The 12,363-nt window shown below is 44.4% G+C and overlaps 1 protein-coding gene across 2 annotated transcripts; it reads right to left on the bottom strand.

Moving 5' to 3' along the window:
- Positions 1-305: 305 nt before the first annotated feature.
- Positions 306-11,215, bottom strand: RNASE10 (ribonuclease A family member 10 (inactive)). 2 transcript variants are annotated; one of them, XM_023517576.1, is made up of 4 exons: positions 11,137-11,215; positions 9,643-10,802; positions 1,692-1,745; positions 306-386 (listed from the first exon to the last, which is right to left on the bottom strand). In XM_023517576.1, the coding sequence occupies exon 2, from the start codon at positions 10,795-10,797 to the stop codon at positions 10,147-10,149; it is 651 nt and encodes a 216-aa protein (XP_023373344.1). In that variant the 5' UTR covers positions 10,798-10,802; positions 11,137-11,215; the 3' UTR covers positions 306-386; positions 1,692-1,745; positions 9,643-10,146. The 2 variants fall into 2 exon arrangements, with proteins under 2 accessions (XP_023373344.1, XP_003797353.1); XM_003797305.2 differs by lacking the exon at positions 306-386 and having other exon boundaries at positions 1,731-1,745; positions 9,645-10,802.
- Positions 11,216-12,363: the final 1,148 nt, after the last annotated feature.

Below are 12,363 nucleotides of genomic sequence, written 5' to 3'. Positions count from 1 at the left end.
TAAGTGAAAAGTCCCCTCCCGAGGCCACCCGACTCCAAAGGTGGGCCACTCATCAGTATAATATGTGTGTAGGTGGGCCTTTTTGATATCTACACACAAGTTATGGACCCTGGCCTTGATTTCCTTGAAATGCCCCAAGAGTAGTTCAATCGGGGAAGATGGTGTCTGTCCTCTTTTGTCTCTAAAGTGTAACAATAAACACGCTAAGCCAACATTACACAAAATACCTACAAAAAGTAAAAATTTTCCCTTCTGAGTTTCCAGGAAAAATTGGAACTGGGTTGATGGTGGGGCCCCATCTGGCGGTTGTAACTTGCTTCATCTCTCCACCAATGGGATTTCCTCTCTGGGCTCTAAGGAAATGGGTCGGTCTGCTCCCCAAATACCTATAAAGGGGATAGATCTAGATTAACCTCTTTTGGTGTAGGGGGCATACCGCATGTGCAAAGGTTTGGCCGCAATCCTTAAGAAGCTGATGAACAAGTGGCCAGAAAACTGGGTCAATAAGACTAAGGAAAGCCAAGTCCTGGAGCCGTCCCACAACTGTTTCCAGAGGGCCAGTGGTGCGTCTACACAGGTTAGGGGGTTTGCGCCCATATTGTTTGGGCTGCTTTCTTCCCTGGTGGGGATGGAGATCTAGCTCTGGTATAAAGGAAAATTTGGCTAGGTGATGAGGGACCCCTGTGTAGGCTGACAAAAGTTGTAGGATTGTATCCAGTCCCTCAAAGCCTGGTTCCACCACCTGGTCGTGATGGAAAAATAGATGAGCAAGACACTCTGCCGGGTTGGTGTTCTGCACCCACCACAGAGTTACTGAATAAAGGGAGCATGGGACACAGGACCAGCTAACAGTCCCAATGGGGTGTTCCATATGACAGCCCTCAGTGCTACACCTTTTGGATAAATGCCATGAGTATTCAGAATGATAAAGGGTTTCAGGTATACTAGAACACGTGGAGCAACAGTGGACCTTTGCTCGACAAAACAAACACTCTCCCTTTGGGTATGCAAACCTTATTATTCGCTGGGCTCTCTTTCCTACGGATCTTGCAACCTGCTTCCACGACTGGGCTAATGGAGTTTTTTTGTTAGGTCATGGAGAGAAAACATGAGATTTTGGGGGACTTGGGATAAGATCAAGGAAGATAGACAGCGTTAGAGTAAAAAGTAGAATAGGAAAGCGAAGACTGTGATTTCATCCAGGTTGAAATCAGAGAGAGTCCCCTGGAGGAATTGGTCTGTGATCCACTCAAAATAGTGTTTAGGGTTGAGGGACTGGGGTCTCGACCAGTCCTCACAGAGACATCAGACGAAACACTGAAACCTGCAGTTTGAACACAAATAAGGTAAGCAGACCCCGTATAGGTTTAGCTGGCAAGTTTTACACAGTGTTATATATATATATATGAGTGAAGGTATATATATATATATATATATGAGTGAAGGTATTGAAGAAGGAAGAGCAATAGACAGTCCTAAAATGCAAATAGAAACAAAAGAGAACTCACACTTAAACATGTTAGACAACACACTGTCCGGACTCGAACCCACGCTGGCTCTTACCAAGTAGGAGACAAACACACTGTCCAGGGGGACTCAAACCCACACTGGCCCTGATCAAGTAGGAGACAAGCACACTGTCCAGGGGGACTCGAACCCGCGCTGGCCCTAATCAAGTAGGAGGATCTTACCACACACTGTGCTTCCTTCCCAGAGCGTCTCGTCACCTCTCTCCAGACTGGTCCCTAGAAAACATATGTAGTAGGAGAAGATGTCTCCTCTCTCCCCTTTCATGGGTTGGGGCCACGGGGTCCACCTCCCCATTCAGCCGTGACCCACAAACACAGATACAGAAACAAACGACAGTAGACAGCTTGCAAGTGGACAAATCTCTCTGATCGGTGTCCTCCGATGTTGGGGGTCTCTCAGAGGGGCTAGAATCCCAGATGGTTCCCCAAAATGTTAACCCCCCAGACTCAATTTAAGCACCACTCTGAGAGTCCGAACATCACTGCAAAGGCACGAGGAGTTTTATTCATTCAAGCTCAAAGCCTGGGCTGCCCTTTAAGAAGAAGCGGGAACAGTCCTTACAGACTACCCAGAAAATCCCTTTATACCCCACCCTCTTCTCTCCCATTAGACCATCCCACCCCACCCCCTTATTGGTAGGAAAACCATGTCTGTCTTAAACTGACAGGTACAGGGTGGTCGTGTTCAGGGTTGATTGGCTCAGGGACAAGTCTTCTTTGTCTCAGGTGGGTGAATGAGAAGGAAGGGATAAAGGTCGCAAGTGGGTCGAGTGCAGAGTAGAGTGGCGAGTGCAAAAAGGGGAGAGGGTCAGGATGTGGGATATAAGACCTAGGTATGATAAGGTCTTTGGTATGCGGTGGCCTGTTGTTCTGAATAAACAACAAAAGGAGGTAGTTGGACTTGTGATCTAAGTTAATTAGTTTGCCTCCCACAAGCTACCCCTGGGGAAGGACATAACCTGTTAGGTATCATTAATGAGGAGACCCCCACAGGTGGAGACTATTCTCTGGAGAAGAATGTGCCCGTGAACTCCTGGCAGGGAACACAGCAGCAGGAGGATGGCTGCACCTGCCTGGTAAAGGAGATATATCTTTACCAACTGACCCCTTAGGTACCCTTTCCTTAACTTTATTTCTTTATTTAGATACCTTTTCCTTAACTTTATTTATTTATTTAGACAGACAGACAGTCTCACTCAGTTGCCCTGTGGTTGAGTGCCATGTCATAGCTCACAGCAACCTCAAACTCTCGGACTTAAGTGATTCTCTTGTCTCAGCTTCCCCAGTAGCTGGGACTACAGGCACCCACCAGAATGCCCAGCTATATCTTTTTAGAGATGGGGTCTTCCTCTTGCTCAGGCAGGTCTTGAAATCCTGAGCTCAAGCAATCCACTTGCGTTGGCCTCTCAGAGTACCTGGGTTACAGGCCTGAGCCACTACCCCCGCCCTTCCTTTCCTAAACTTCAGAAATACATTCTTATTACCCCAGTGTTCTACTACAGATGCTTACTGTATGTTGGTCTTTAGCTGGCTTTCCAGAGCAGTGCCCAGTGCTGGCACTAATCACATCATCTTCTCTCTTCTCATCACAATCAAAGAGCTAAGGAAATTTCACCCCAACATATGATTCCTTAGTATAAAGAATATTTTAAATTAAAAGGCCATTTTTGATCAGAAAGCACTGGCCTCTCTTCTATAAAACCTGAGTAACCTGATTTAGAATCAGAAAAAGCTGCCAGCCTCCTTCTCACATGCTTATCACATGCTTGGACCTGGCTTCAAGGTCATTTGAAACACGATACCTGTCTCTCGGGTTAATTGACAAATCATTCTGTTTCCCTCATCTACCCATCCCCCTAGCAACCATTACAGCACCTATACTTTCCACATTCTCCTCCCTCCCTTCCAAAAGCCATCTGTAAAGGTATCTGACTATCACTGAGACTTTGGGAAATCATTCTTGTGGCTTCTCTCCCCCTACGCCCACCATGCACATCGTTTTCAGAAATAAATCTTTCTCTTATCAAGCTCCCATAACTGTGAGTTGATCTTTTCTGGAACCAACCTAAAGGGAAAAGGCAAGTTTCACCATGAACCCTACAACAATTATCTCCTCTGGGATCCAACTGTGGATTTGCTACAAGGTAGGTTACAAAGACTTTTTTCTTTTTTCGATGGAGACATATACCTAGTAAGTAGCACAGGACCAAACTCCTGCAAAAACATGCATAGAGTAAGAGATAGTTTGCTTTTACTTTGCTTTTGACTTTTTTGGTCATCTTATGAAGGTGCTCAAAATCCCATTCATTCTTTGTAGTTAATACCATTATATCCTTGTATATAGGGATGCACATTAAGTTTATACAGGATGTTAATTTCAAACACTTGCCTCATGCTAGTGCTAGAGAGCTGACATTCTCAAACTCTGGGGCATTCCAGTGTCTCCTCAAAGTCTATATAAATAGGTAATGGACTATTATTCCTCAACACGAGCGCTCTCTTTTCCCTCATTGTTCCTATTTCTTAGCCTTAATACCACCATCTTCCTCTTCCCCTTACTCTTCCTCTAAATCCAACTCTACCTGGTTTCTGAATCAAAATTCTAATAAAGAATGAGCCCAGCTCTTCTGTGATTTGAATCTCTCTCTGGAAACTAACTGCAGCCCAGTCTGCTACTGTGAAGAGGAGGCAAAGGGCAGGCCTACAGATACAAGATGGGGCCAGCAGCAAGGATATCAGCCAATGCCATGAAAAAAATGTCATTTTTAGCCATTGCTAAAAATGACAATTCTATCCCTTGGAGTTCTTTTTTACTTCATCAAGAGTGAATCTCTGCCAGATAATATAACTTCACTATCCTGGAAAGGAGAAAGGATGAAGAGGACCAGCTGAGTCTGCTCTGCCTGGTAAGACTGAGTGATGAGGGATCGAAGGAGGGGGTCCATGTCAAGACCCTGCCTCACAAATGTGATATTACCCTGGATTCATCCACAAGCACAGTGTGTGTGGCTCTGGGCGAAATTTGGGGGTCCCTATACATTTGGGGGCTCATAAACATTTGATTTTAAAAGACATTACAAAATCTTTGGGCTCCAGTGAACGACAGTGATTTATCAATGAAGATTTAGAATAATGGGTAAAGAAAAGATACCCAGATATTTGGTTATTGTCCATGTTGTGCCCAGGAGTTCCCCAGAGACCACACTGCCAAACAAGCCAAATTCATCGAGTCCCTATGTTGAAAAGCCAGGCCAGCAACTGCCTCAGTGTTCCAACGTAGGGTCTTCTGAGAGAAGCCCCAAGTTGTCTGAATTCTGTTTTATTGGATTTTTTTGAGACAGAGCCTCAAGCTGTTGCCCTGGGTAGGATGCCATGGCATCACAGCTCACAGCAACTGAGATGGGTGCCAGCAGCCTCATGGGTGCCAGCTGCCTTATCACCCCCTTAAGATGGATGCCAGTGGCCTCATAACAGCTTCACACCACCCCCCCAGGTAGGAGGAAGGGAAAAAGAGGTAAATGAAATGATGCCAAGTATCATTACTCTTAAATCGGTCCAGATCAGGCCAGAACAGGACAAGATAAGAATGAATGGGCCAAGAACTGTCATCACGAGAGTTAACGAGCTCAGTACTGTGACAAATTGTTTTCCTTATCCATTAGTTGCTAGATCTGCATTATGTTACTTTATTGTATCTAACTGCCTTTTATGTTACCTATTGGCTAAACTGCTAAATTGCAAAGTTCACTTCTGTAAAACAGGTCATCTTGACCCTGTGCTCACTTTTTGCTTCTTTTGCCAACTTTCTTTTTGCTTCTAATTGCTAACTTTCACACCACCTGTTTGGCTTGTTGCCAACTTTTAAACTACAAAAACCCCAATTTCAGACCCCTTGATGTTCTGGCTATGACAGCCCTGTGGTTAATAAAAGACTCCTTTTGAAATTCTAATTTGAGTCAGTGGTCCTTAATCTTGCCCCATAACAAACCTCCAACTCCTGGAATCAACTCTCTCCACCCCCCTAGTAGCTGAAACTACAGGTGCACACCACAATGCCCAGCTATTTTTTGGTTGCAACCATCATTGTGTTTGGCAGGCCCAGGCTAGATTCGAACCTGCCAGCTCAGATGTACGTGCCTGGCGCCTTAGCAGCTTAAGCCACAGATGTGGAGCCAAGGTTCTGGTTTTTATAGGGTAAAATGTTTCTGGAGGCAAGCAAGCATTGTTACAGAAGGAAAAACAGCAGTTAAAGGGGTAGGGGAAATCATGAGGGTAGGTCGATCGGTCATTTTACACCATGCTATGATCACAAGCGCAAATAGTGATTTTTCTTCATTATAAAATAGGTACAAACAACAATGCCCTAGGGGGAAATGTAGGGAGAGGGACTTACAGGTAAGGGTCACAATGGGCATGATCATAAAATGTGATAATCACCAGGATTATAATCACAAGCCTGGCCAGTAACTTCCATCACTAACAATTTTAGTTAAATGCATTCACAGTTACACAATGGGAGGGCAAACAAGAAGAACCAGTTTTGAAGGTAATAGAATGTAATAGAAAAGGAGTAAACAGCAAAATGGAGTTAAGCCTATTCTTTTAACACTTGAGTATCATATACAGATGACTTAGGCCACCTTAACAGTTCAGTCAGTACACATGCAAATTCTTTGTATCGTCCAGCTACCAGCTCTTCTTATGAAGTCTAGAAACTATTTCTTCATGCTTTTTATTGTCACATGTGCCATTCTTGGATAACTTTATATATCCAACCACATACACATATATAAAAAAGAAAGCACAATGCTGGTCCTATGTTTATCCTAAGAATTAGTTCTATCCTCCATAGCACACCATATCATATTAGTTAATACTCAACATCTCTGTTAACAGTCTGTGAAACACCAATTCATAGAAAAACTGCCACAGGAGGGATAATGATATAGGCCCTAATATGCCTCGACCAGACCTGAGCCCAGGCTCCAACTCAGACTTATTAAATCCATGTCACTGGAAGGGGCCCTTGAAAGTTGCTTAATTTATTAAAAGTTTTAAAACTCCCTGAGGTAATTCTAATAAGCAGCTAATGTTGATAAAAAATTGCATGGAGTGCTCTGAAGATAATATTTGAGTGCCTTAAAAATAGAAAAATATACTCTGTGGTAGGGCACTGGCCACATGCACCGAGTCTGACAGGTTTGAACCTGGCCCAGGCCTGCTAAACAACAATAATGACTACAACAACAAAATAGCTGTGCATTGTGGCAGGCACCTGTAGTCCCAGCTACTTGGGAGGCTGAGGCAAGAGAATCACTTAAGCCCAAGAGTTTGAGGTTTCTGTGAGCTATAACCCCATGGTATTCTACCAAAAGCATCATTGATAAATAAAGGTATGAGTGAATAATATCAAAGAAATTTATAATACAGTTGCTTTCAAAAAATACTTATGGCCTAAGTAGGATTGTATATGGTATATTCAAAGCTTTTGGGGCCAATGCATTTTGGAACATAGACATTTTCAGATTTTAAAAAGCAATTGTGTTGGGTGGTACCTGTGGCTCAGTGAGTAGGGTGCTGACCCCATATACCAAGGGTGGTGGGTTCAAACCCAGCCCCAGCCAAACTACAACAAAAAACTAGCTGGCGTTTTGGCAGGCACCTGTAGTCCCAGCTACTCAGGAGGCTAAGGCAAGAGAATCAGCTAAGCCCCAGAGCTGGAGGTTACTGTGAGCTGTGACACTATGGCACCCTACCCAGGGCGACAAAGTGAGTCTCTGTCTCAAAAAAAAAAAAAAAAAAGGCAATTGTGTGTGTGTTTGTGTGTATCATATATTACTAAGACACTCCCAGAAGAGTGTATCTGGGCACTACTCATAATCAATCACCTTGATACTTCCACAATCAATGTCAAATGTATATGATCACATAGCACAAATGAAAAAAACAGTCTCACACTTTTAAGTTAGTCAAGGGTCATATCTAAGTGGAGTTTGGGGGCCACTTTGAAAAAAACTTTCAGTTTCCAGAGCTTTAGGGATTAGGGAACTATGGATAAGTGCCTGTGTGCCTGCCCTATGGACTAAAGAAAATATCTTGGGAGGGTACAGAAGGCATGCCATTGGAGGTAAAAGAACTGATGAAAGTTTTGTAAATGAAGCAGAATTTGGGCTGCACAGAGTTAACTATTTTGTCGGGGGGGGGGGTGTTAGGCACCCAGAAAGCCAGGCTAGCAGCCATGGAGTCTCTGTAATTGTTCTGTAAATTGCATCAGCCACTGGAGGTCTGTATATTGTTCTGTAAATTGCTTTCCTGTGGTGGTCTCCATTAACCTGACCACTGAGATTTGTCCAAAATGGAGACCAGAAAGAGGAAAGAGGTATACTCATTAAACAGTGTGGGGACCCTTATAGGATGAAAGGTCAGAGGAACCCTGTAAGAGAATGAAGCTGGTTCTGCAAATGAGAGAATGTAGGCTCCAAACCCTGACTAATTCCAATCTCTTTCTTTTATGCCACATGATGGGTGATGGGTCTCTTTCACATTTCATTCCCAATCCTAAGGCCTTGGTTTACCTACTAGAAAAATTCCTAACATGACTGATATCTACTCTTCTTTCCTCTCTTCCTATCCTGTTTCTCATTTTCTCCCTTGCCTTCAATGACCTTCTGTCTCTTGCCCCATAGAGGGATTCCCCATCAGGAAAAACAGGGCTCTGCCTCAGCAGGGCCATCCTTTCCCGTCACTCCTCCACCCACATGCAGACACTTGTGCAGCAACACTGTTCCTAAGAGGTCACTGCCAGGACAGTGAGTCAGAAGCATAAAGAGACTCATTCCATCAAGGGCGTCTAGGCAGACACTGGACACAGCATATTCAAGTGGCAACTTGCCTGCGGGAACAGAAAGGATAGAGGAAACTGGAGAATAAATGAAGAAAGAAGAGGAAAGTAAAAGTCAGGTCAAAGTAAAGCAAATCTTTCTTCTCTCCAGTCTCCTGTTTATCTATGTCCCTGATTCTTGGGTTTGTGATATTCTAGGAGGATGAAGCAGAGAAAAACCCTTAGGGTATGAAATCTTGAAATCAAGGCACACCGAGCTTTTTTTTTTGAGACAGAGTCTCACTTTTTCTCCCTGGGTAGGGTGCTGAGGCAGCTCATAGCAGCCTCAAACTCTTGGGGCTCAAGTGATCCCCTTGGTTCAGGCTCCCCAGTAGCTAGGACTATAGGTGCCTGCCACAACGCCCAGCTATTTTGAAAGATGAGGTCTCACTCTTGCTCATGCAGGTCTCGAACTCCTGAGCTCAAGCAATCTACCTGCCTCAGCCTCCCAAAGTGCACTAGGATTACAGGCGTGACACTATGTGACTTTATAGCCATTTTATCAGATTCCTCTCTGCCCCAAAGCATGTCTAACTATATTATTTCATGATATATCTGAATTTAGAAGAAATAGGCTGGGGATAGACGTCATTTGTATCCTGTATTTATCCAACCCCATGGATCTTCCCCTCCTTGAGAAAATTCAGTACTTTCCCTTCTGTAATTAGTCTTTCATCAACTTTATTGTTCTTCACAGCAAGAAAAAGAGATGTTCAATGAGAACACCACTGCCTCCTATTCCATTCATTCCACATCTACTGAGCATCTAATGTGAGCACTATTCTACTTTCTGGACTGAGTTTAGACAAATATCTCACTCTCTCTCTCTTCCTTTTTCTCTCACTCTCCTGACCCATCCTCTATCTGCGTCCCTGTGCCAGACTCTGACGATAGGACCAACATCTACTTACCTGGCATAGCATAAGTAACCAGCATTGACTGACTGAATCTCTAAAAGGATCCAGAGAAAGAGGAGGGAGGGGCTCCCCACCAAACAAAAGTAAGGAGAAAATAAAGGCAAAGAAGCAGCAAAGGAAAAAAAGCAAATGATAGGAGGAAAGCAGAGGTGCAGGTAGCAAAAGATGGGAGGAAAGAGAAAAAGGAAGGGAAGTGCCCAGAAAAAGATCACTTTCCTCATCCAGCACATGATCTGTCCTGGACTCCAGCACCACACCACCTCCAGGAGCCCCACCAACAGATGCTACATTTTTCCAGGCTCAGGAACTGACTCACACGATTCTCCAGATGCAGTCACAAAATTGCTTTAATTGCGTCCACAGGAGAGAAGTGAAGTTGTGCAAAGCCCAGGAGTCTCATCTTATTGCTGCACAGGCTCAGGGTGGGAACCATGGAAAGACACAGACAAAGGATGCATTAAACTCTTCCAGTCCATACCCAGAGGCAAACTCAGCCCAGGGAGCAGACTGGCCACCAGGACCACAGTAGGCACTAGGGCAGCTCTTCACTTAGTCCTTTCCAGGCCAGGGAACGGGAGGGATGTAAGGATCGTCACCCTATCCTGCCATCTTGAATCCCAGGAACAAAATGCAGGTTGGGTGATCCATAGGACAAAGAAGATTTATATTTTCTAGAGAAAAATGACAAAGAATAGCCCATCCTTTCTTCTCAGGACTTTCTCTGCTGAATCCCTAAGAGGAGGAAAGCAACATGAAAAAGGAAAAGTAGAAAAGGAAGAGGACCAGGAGAAGGTGAAGAGAAAAAAGAGGATAAGTTGTTTCATTGTCCAGTTGCTAAGTGGATCTTCCTGTCATTACAACTTATAACAATGAACTTTTCCATAATGATAGTTAGGTAATTGCAGTTTGGGGTGATTTGGCCTGGTTTGGACAACTTACAGAACGTCAAATCAAAAGGATGAGAGCTTTTGTGACATTCCCCCCCCTTGAGCATACAGGGAACAACGGGGCTGTTACAGACAGCTTTGACTGTTTCGGGATCCTCGTGGATGAAAGTATACTCATTTATGCAGCTCTGGTTGTGCTCTTTCACCTTGTTTGCCATCAAGGCATTGCACTCCCTCGCTGTCAGGTCAAGCAGAAGATAGTCTTTGTTGCTCTGAGAGGGAGAGTCAGCTCTCAGCAGCTTGTTTCCACCAACCTCATCTTCACCAAGGATGGTCTCTTCTGGCCAGCCAGGTTGCACCTCTGCTTTGTTGCTAAGCACCAGGCTTTCCACTGTTTGAGTAGCCTCTGCCTTCTCAGTCACCTCAGCTTTGTCCTGTGAGTCACTGGACCAAAATTCGTTCAATGGCTGATCACTGTCCTCTAGGACCGCTGCAGCCATATGAAGCCCCAGGCCCAGGCCCACCCCCAGACCCAGCAACAGCAGCAGCAGCATGAAAAAGATCTGCATCAGATTCAGCTTCATTATACCTGGGAGAGAAGAGGAAAACAGATGAACACAACTTAGAGATGAAATTGGCTCCACCAAAGACCGTAGGCTCCCTAAACCCTATAGCACTGGTCTGTGGAGTCTCCTCTGCCTCCTCCACTTTATAACACCCTCTTCAGGGCAGTGATTCTTTTCTTTTCCTATCTCTCTTGTGTAATAAATAAAGTACAGCTCTTGAGCAAAGAGATGAGCAGGGCAAGCAGTTCCAAAGTGGCTTACATATGCAGAATCAGTAAGGGAAGTTCACAGCCCTTAAAAAAGAGAGAGAACTTCCCCTGTTGTTCTCTGGGGCACCAAAATACCTCTATGACTTACCTACCAACCTAAGTAGCTTCAAAGATTCTTGAGTCCTACTGTTCCCCAAGTTCTTCCCTCCCAGGATTTCACTTTCTGCTAGCAGTTCCCTACTGCTGGTCTGCAGAAATAAGTGGTTATCTCCTGGTGGTGCTCTTAAACACAGACTTACTTCCTAAACCCACACTCCCACTTTCCCTCCGCCCACCCAGCACTGAATAAATTTATTTAGCAAATTCTCCTTGTGCTCCCACAAATCCTTTGAAGTAAGGCTATTTGGGCACTGAGACAAATTCAAACACCCAACACAGGAAATGTCTCCAGCCTGGGAAACTGCAAGCAGCTTGGTTTCATCCATCAGTTCCACTTCTGAGTTACCCCCACTAATCCTCTGGTTTCCAGCAAGCAGCCTGACTTGGGCATGAATTTCAAATCTAGTCATTTTCCTCTGTTTTACACAAGTACTTCCTTCAACCCTTTCCTCTAATTTCTAGAATGTCAAAATCTTTGCCCTTTGTTTGGGTCATATATCTCCAATATGCTTATTTTGCTTTTCACATTTTATGCCTGTGTCATGATGCCCACACTTACCTATACATTTACCTGGCCCTTGACTCTCTAATCCTTCTTTCCATCTCCCAACCAATAACCACATTCTCAAAAGAATATCCAGATTTTGCAAATCAAGCAGGGCGGTGCCTCGGGCTCAGTGGGTAGGACAACAGCCCCATATACCAAGGGTGGCAGGTTTGAACCCAGCCTCGGCCAAACTGCAACAAAAAGTAACCAGGCCTTGTAGCGGGCAACTGTGGTCACAGCTACTTGGGAGGCTGAGGCAAGAGAATTGCCTAACCCCAGGAGTTGGAGGTTGCTGTGAGCTGTAATGCCATGCTACTCTATGGGCGATAAAGTGAGACTCTGTCTCAAAAAAATAATAATAATAATAATAAAAATAATAATATTAGTAAATAAGGGCAAGTATGATGGCTCAGGCCTAAAATACTAGCATTTGGGGAGGCTGAACCAGGAAAATCACTTGAGGGCCAGGGGTTTGAGACCAACCTAAACACATAGAGAAACCCCATCTCTACAAAAAACAAAAACAACTACCTGGCATAGTGACACATGTTTATACTCCCAGGTATTCAGAAGACTGAGGTGGGAGGATTGCTTGAGCCCAGCTCCGGAGTTGGAGGCAGCAAAGAGCTATGATCTCTCACCACTGCATCCTAGCCTGGGCAATAGAGT

Source organism: Otolemur garnettii, unplaced genomic scaffold (assembly GCF_000181295.1).
Source record: "Otolemur garnettii isolate 467f Iridium unplaced genomic scaffold, OtoGar3 scaffold00114, whole genome shotgun sequence".
NCBI classification, from domain to species: Eukaryota; Metazoa; Chordata; class Mammalia; order Primates; family Galagidae; genus Otolemur; species Otolemur garnettii.
The sequence above is the reverse complement of the archived record's forward strand: the minus strand, read 5'-3'. Positions and strand labels throughout refer to the sequence as shown.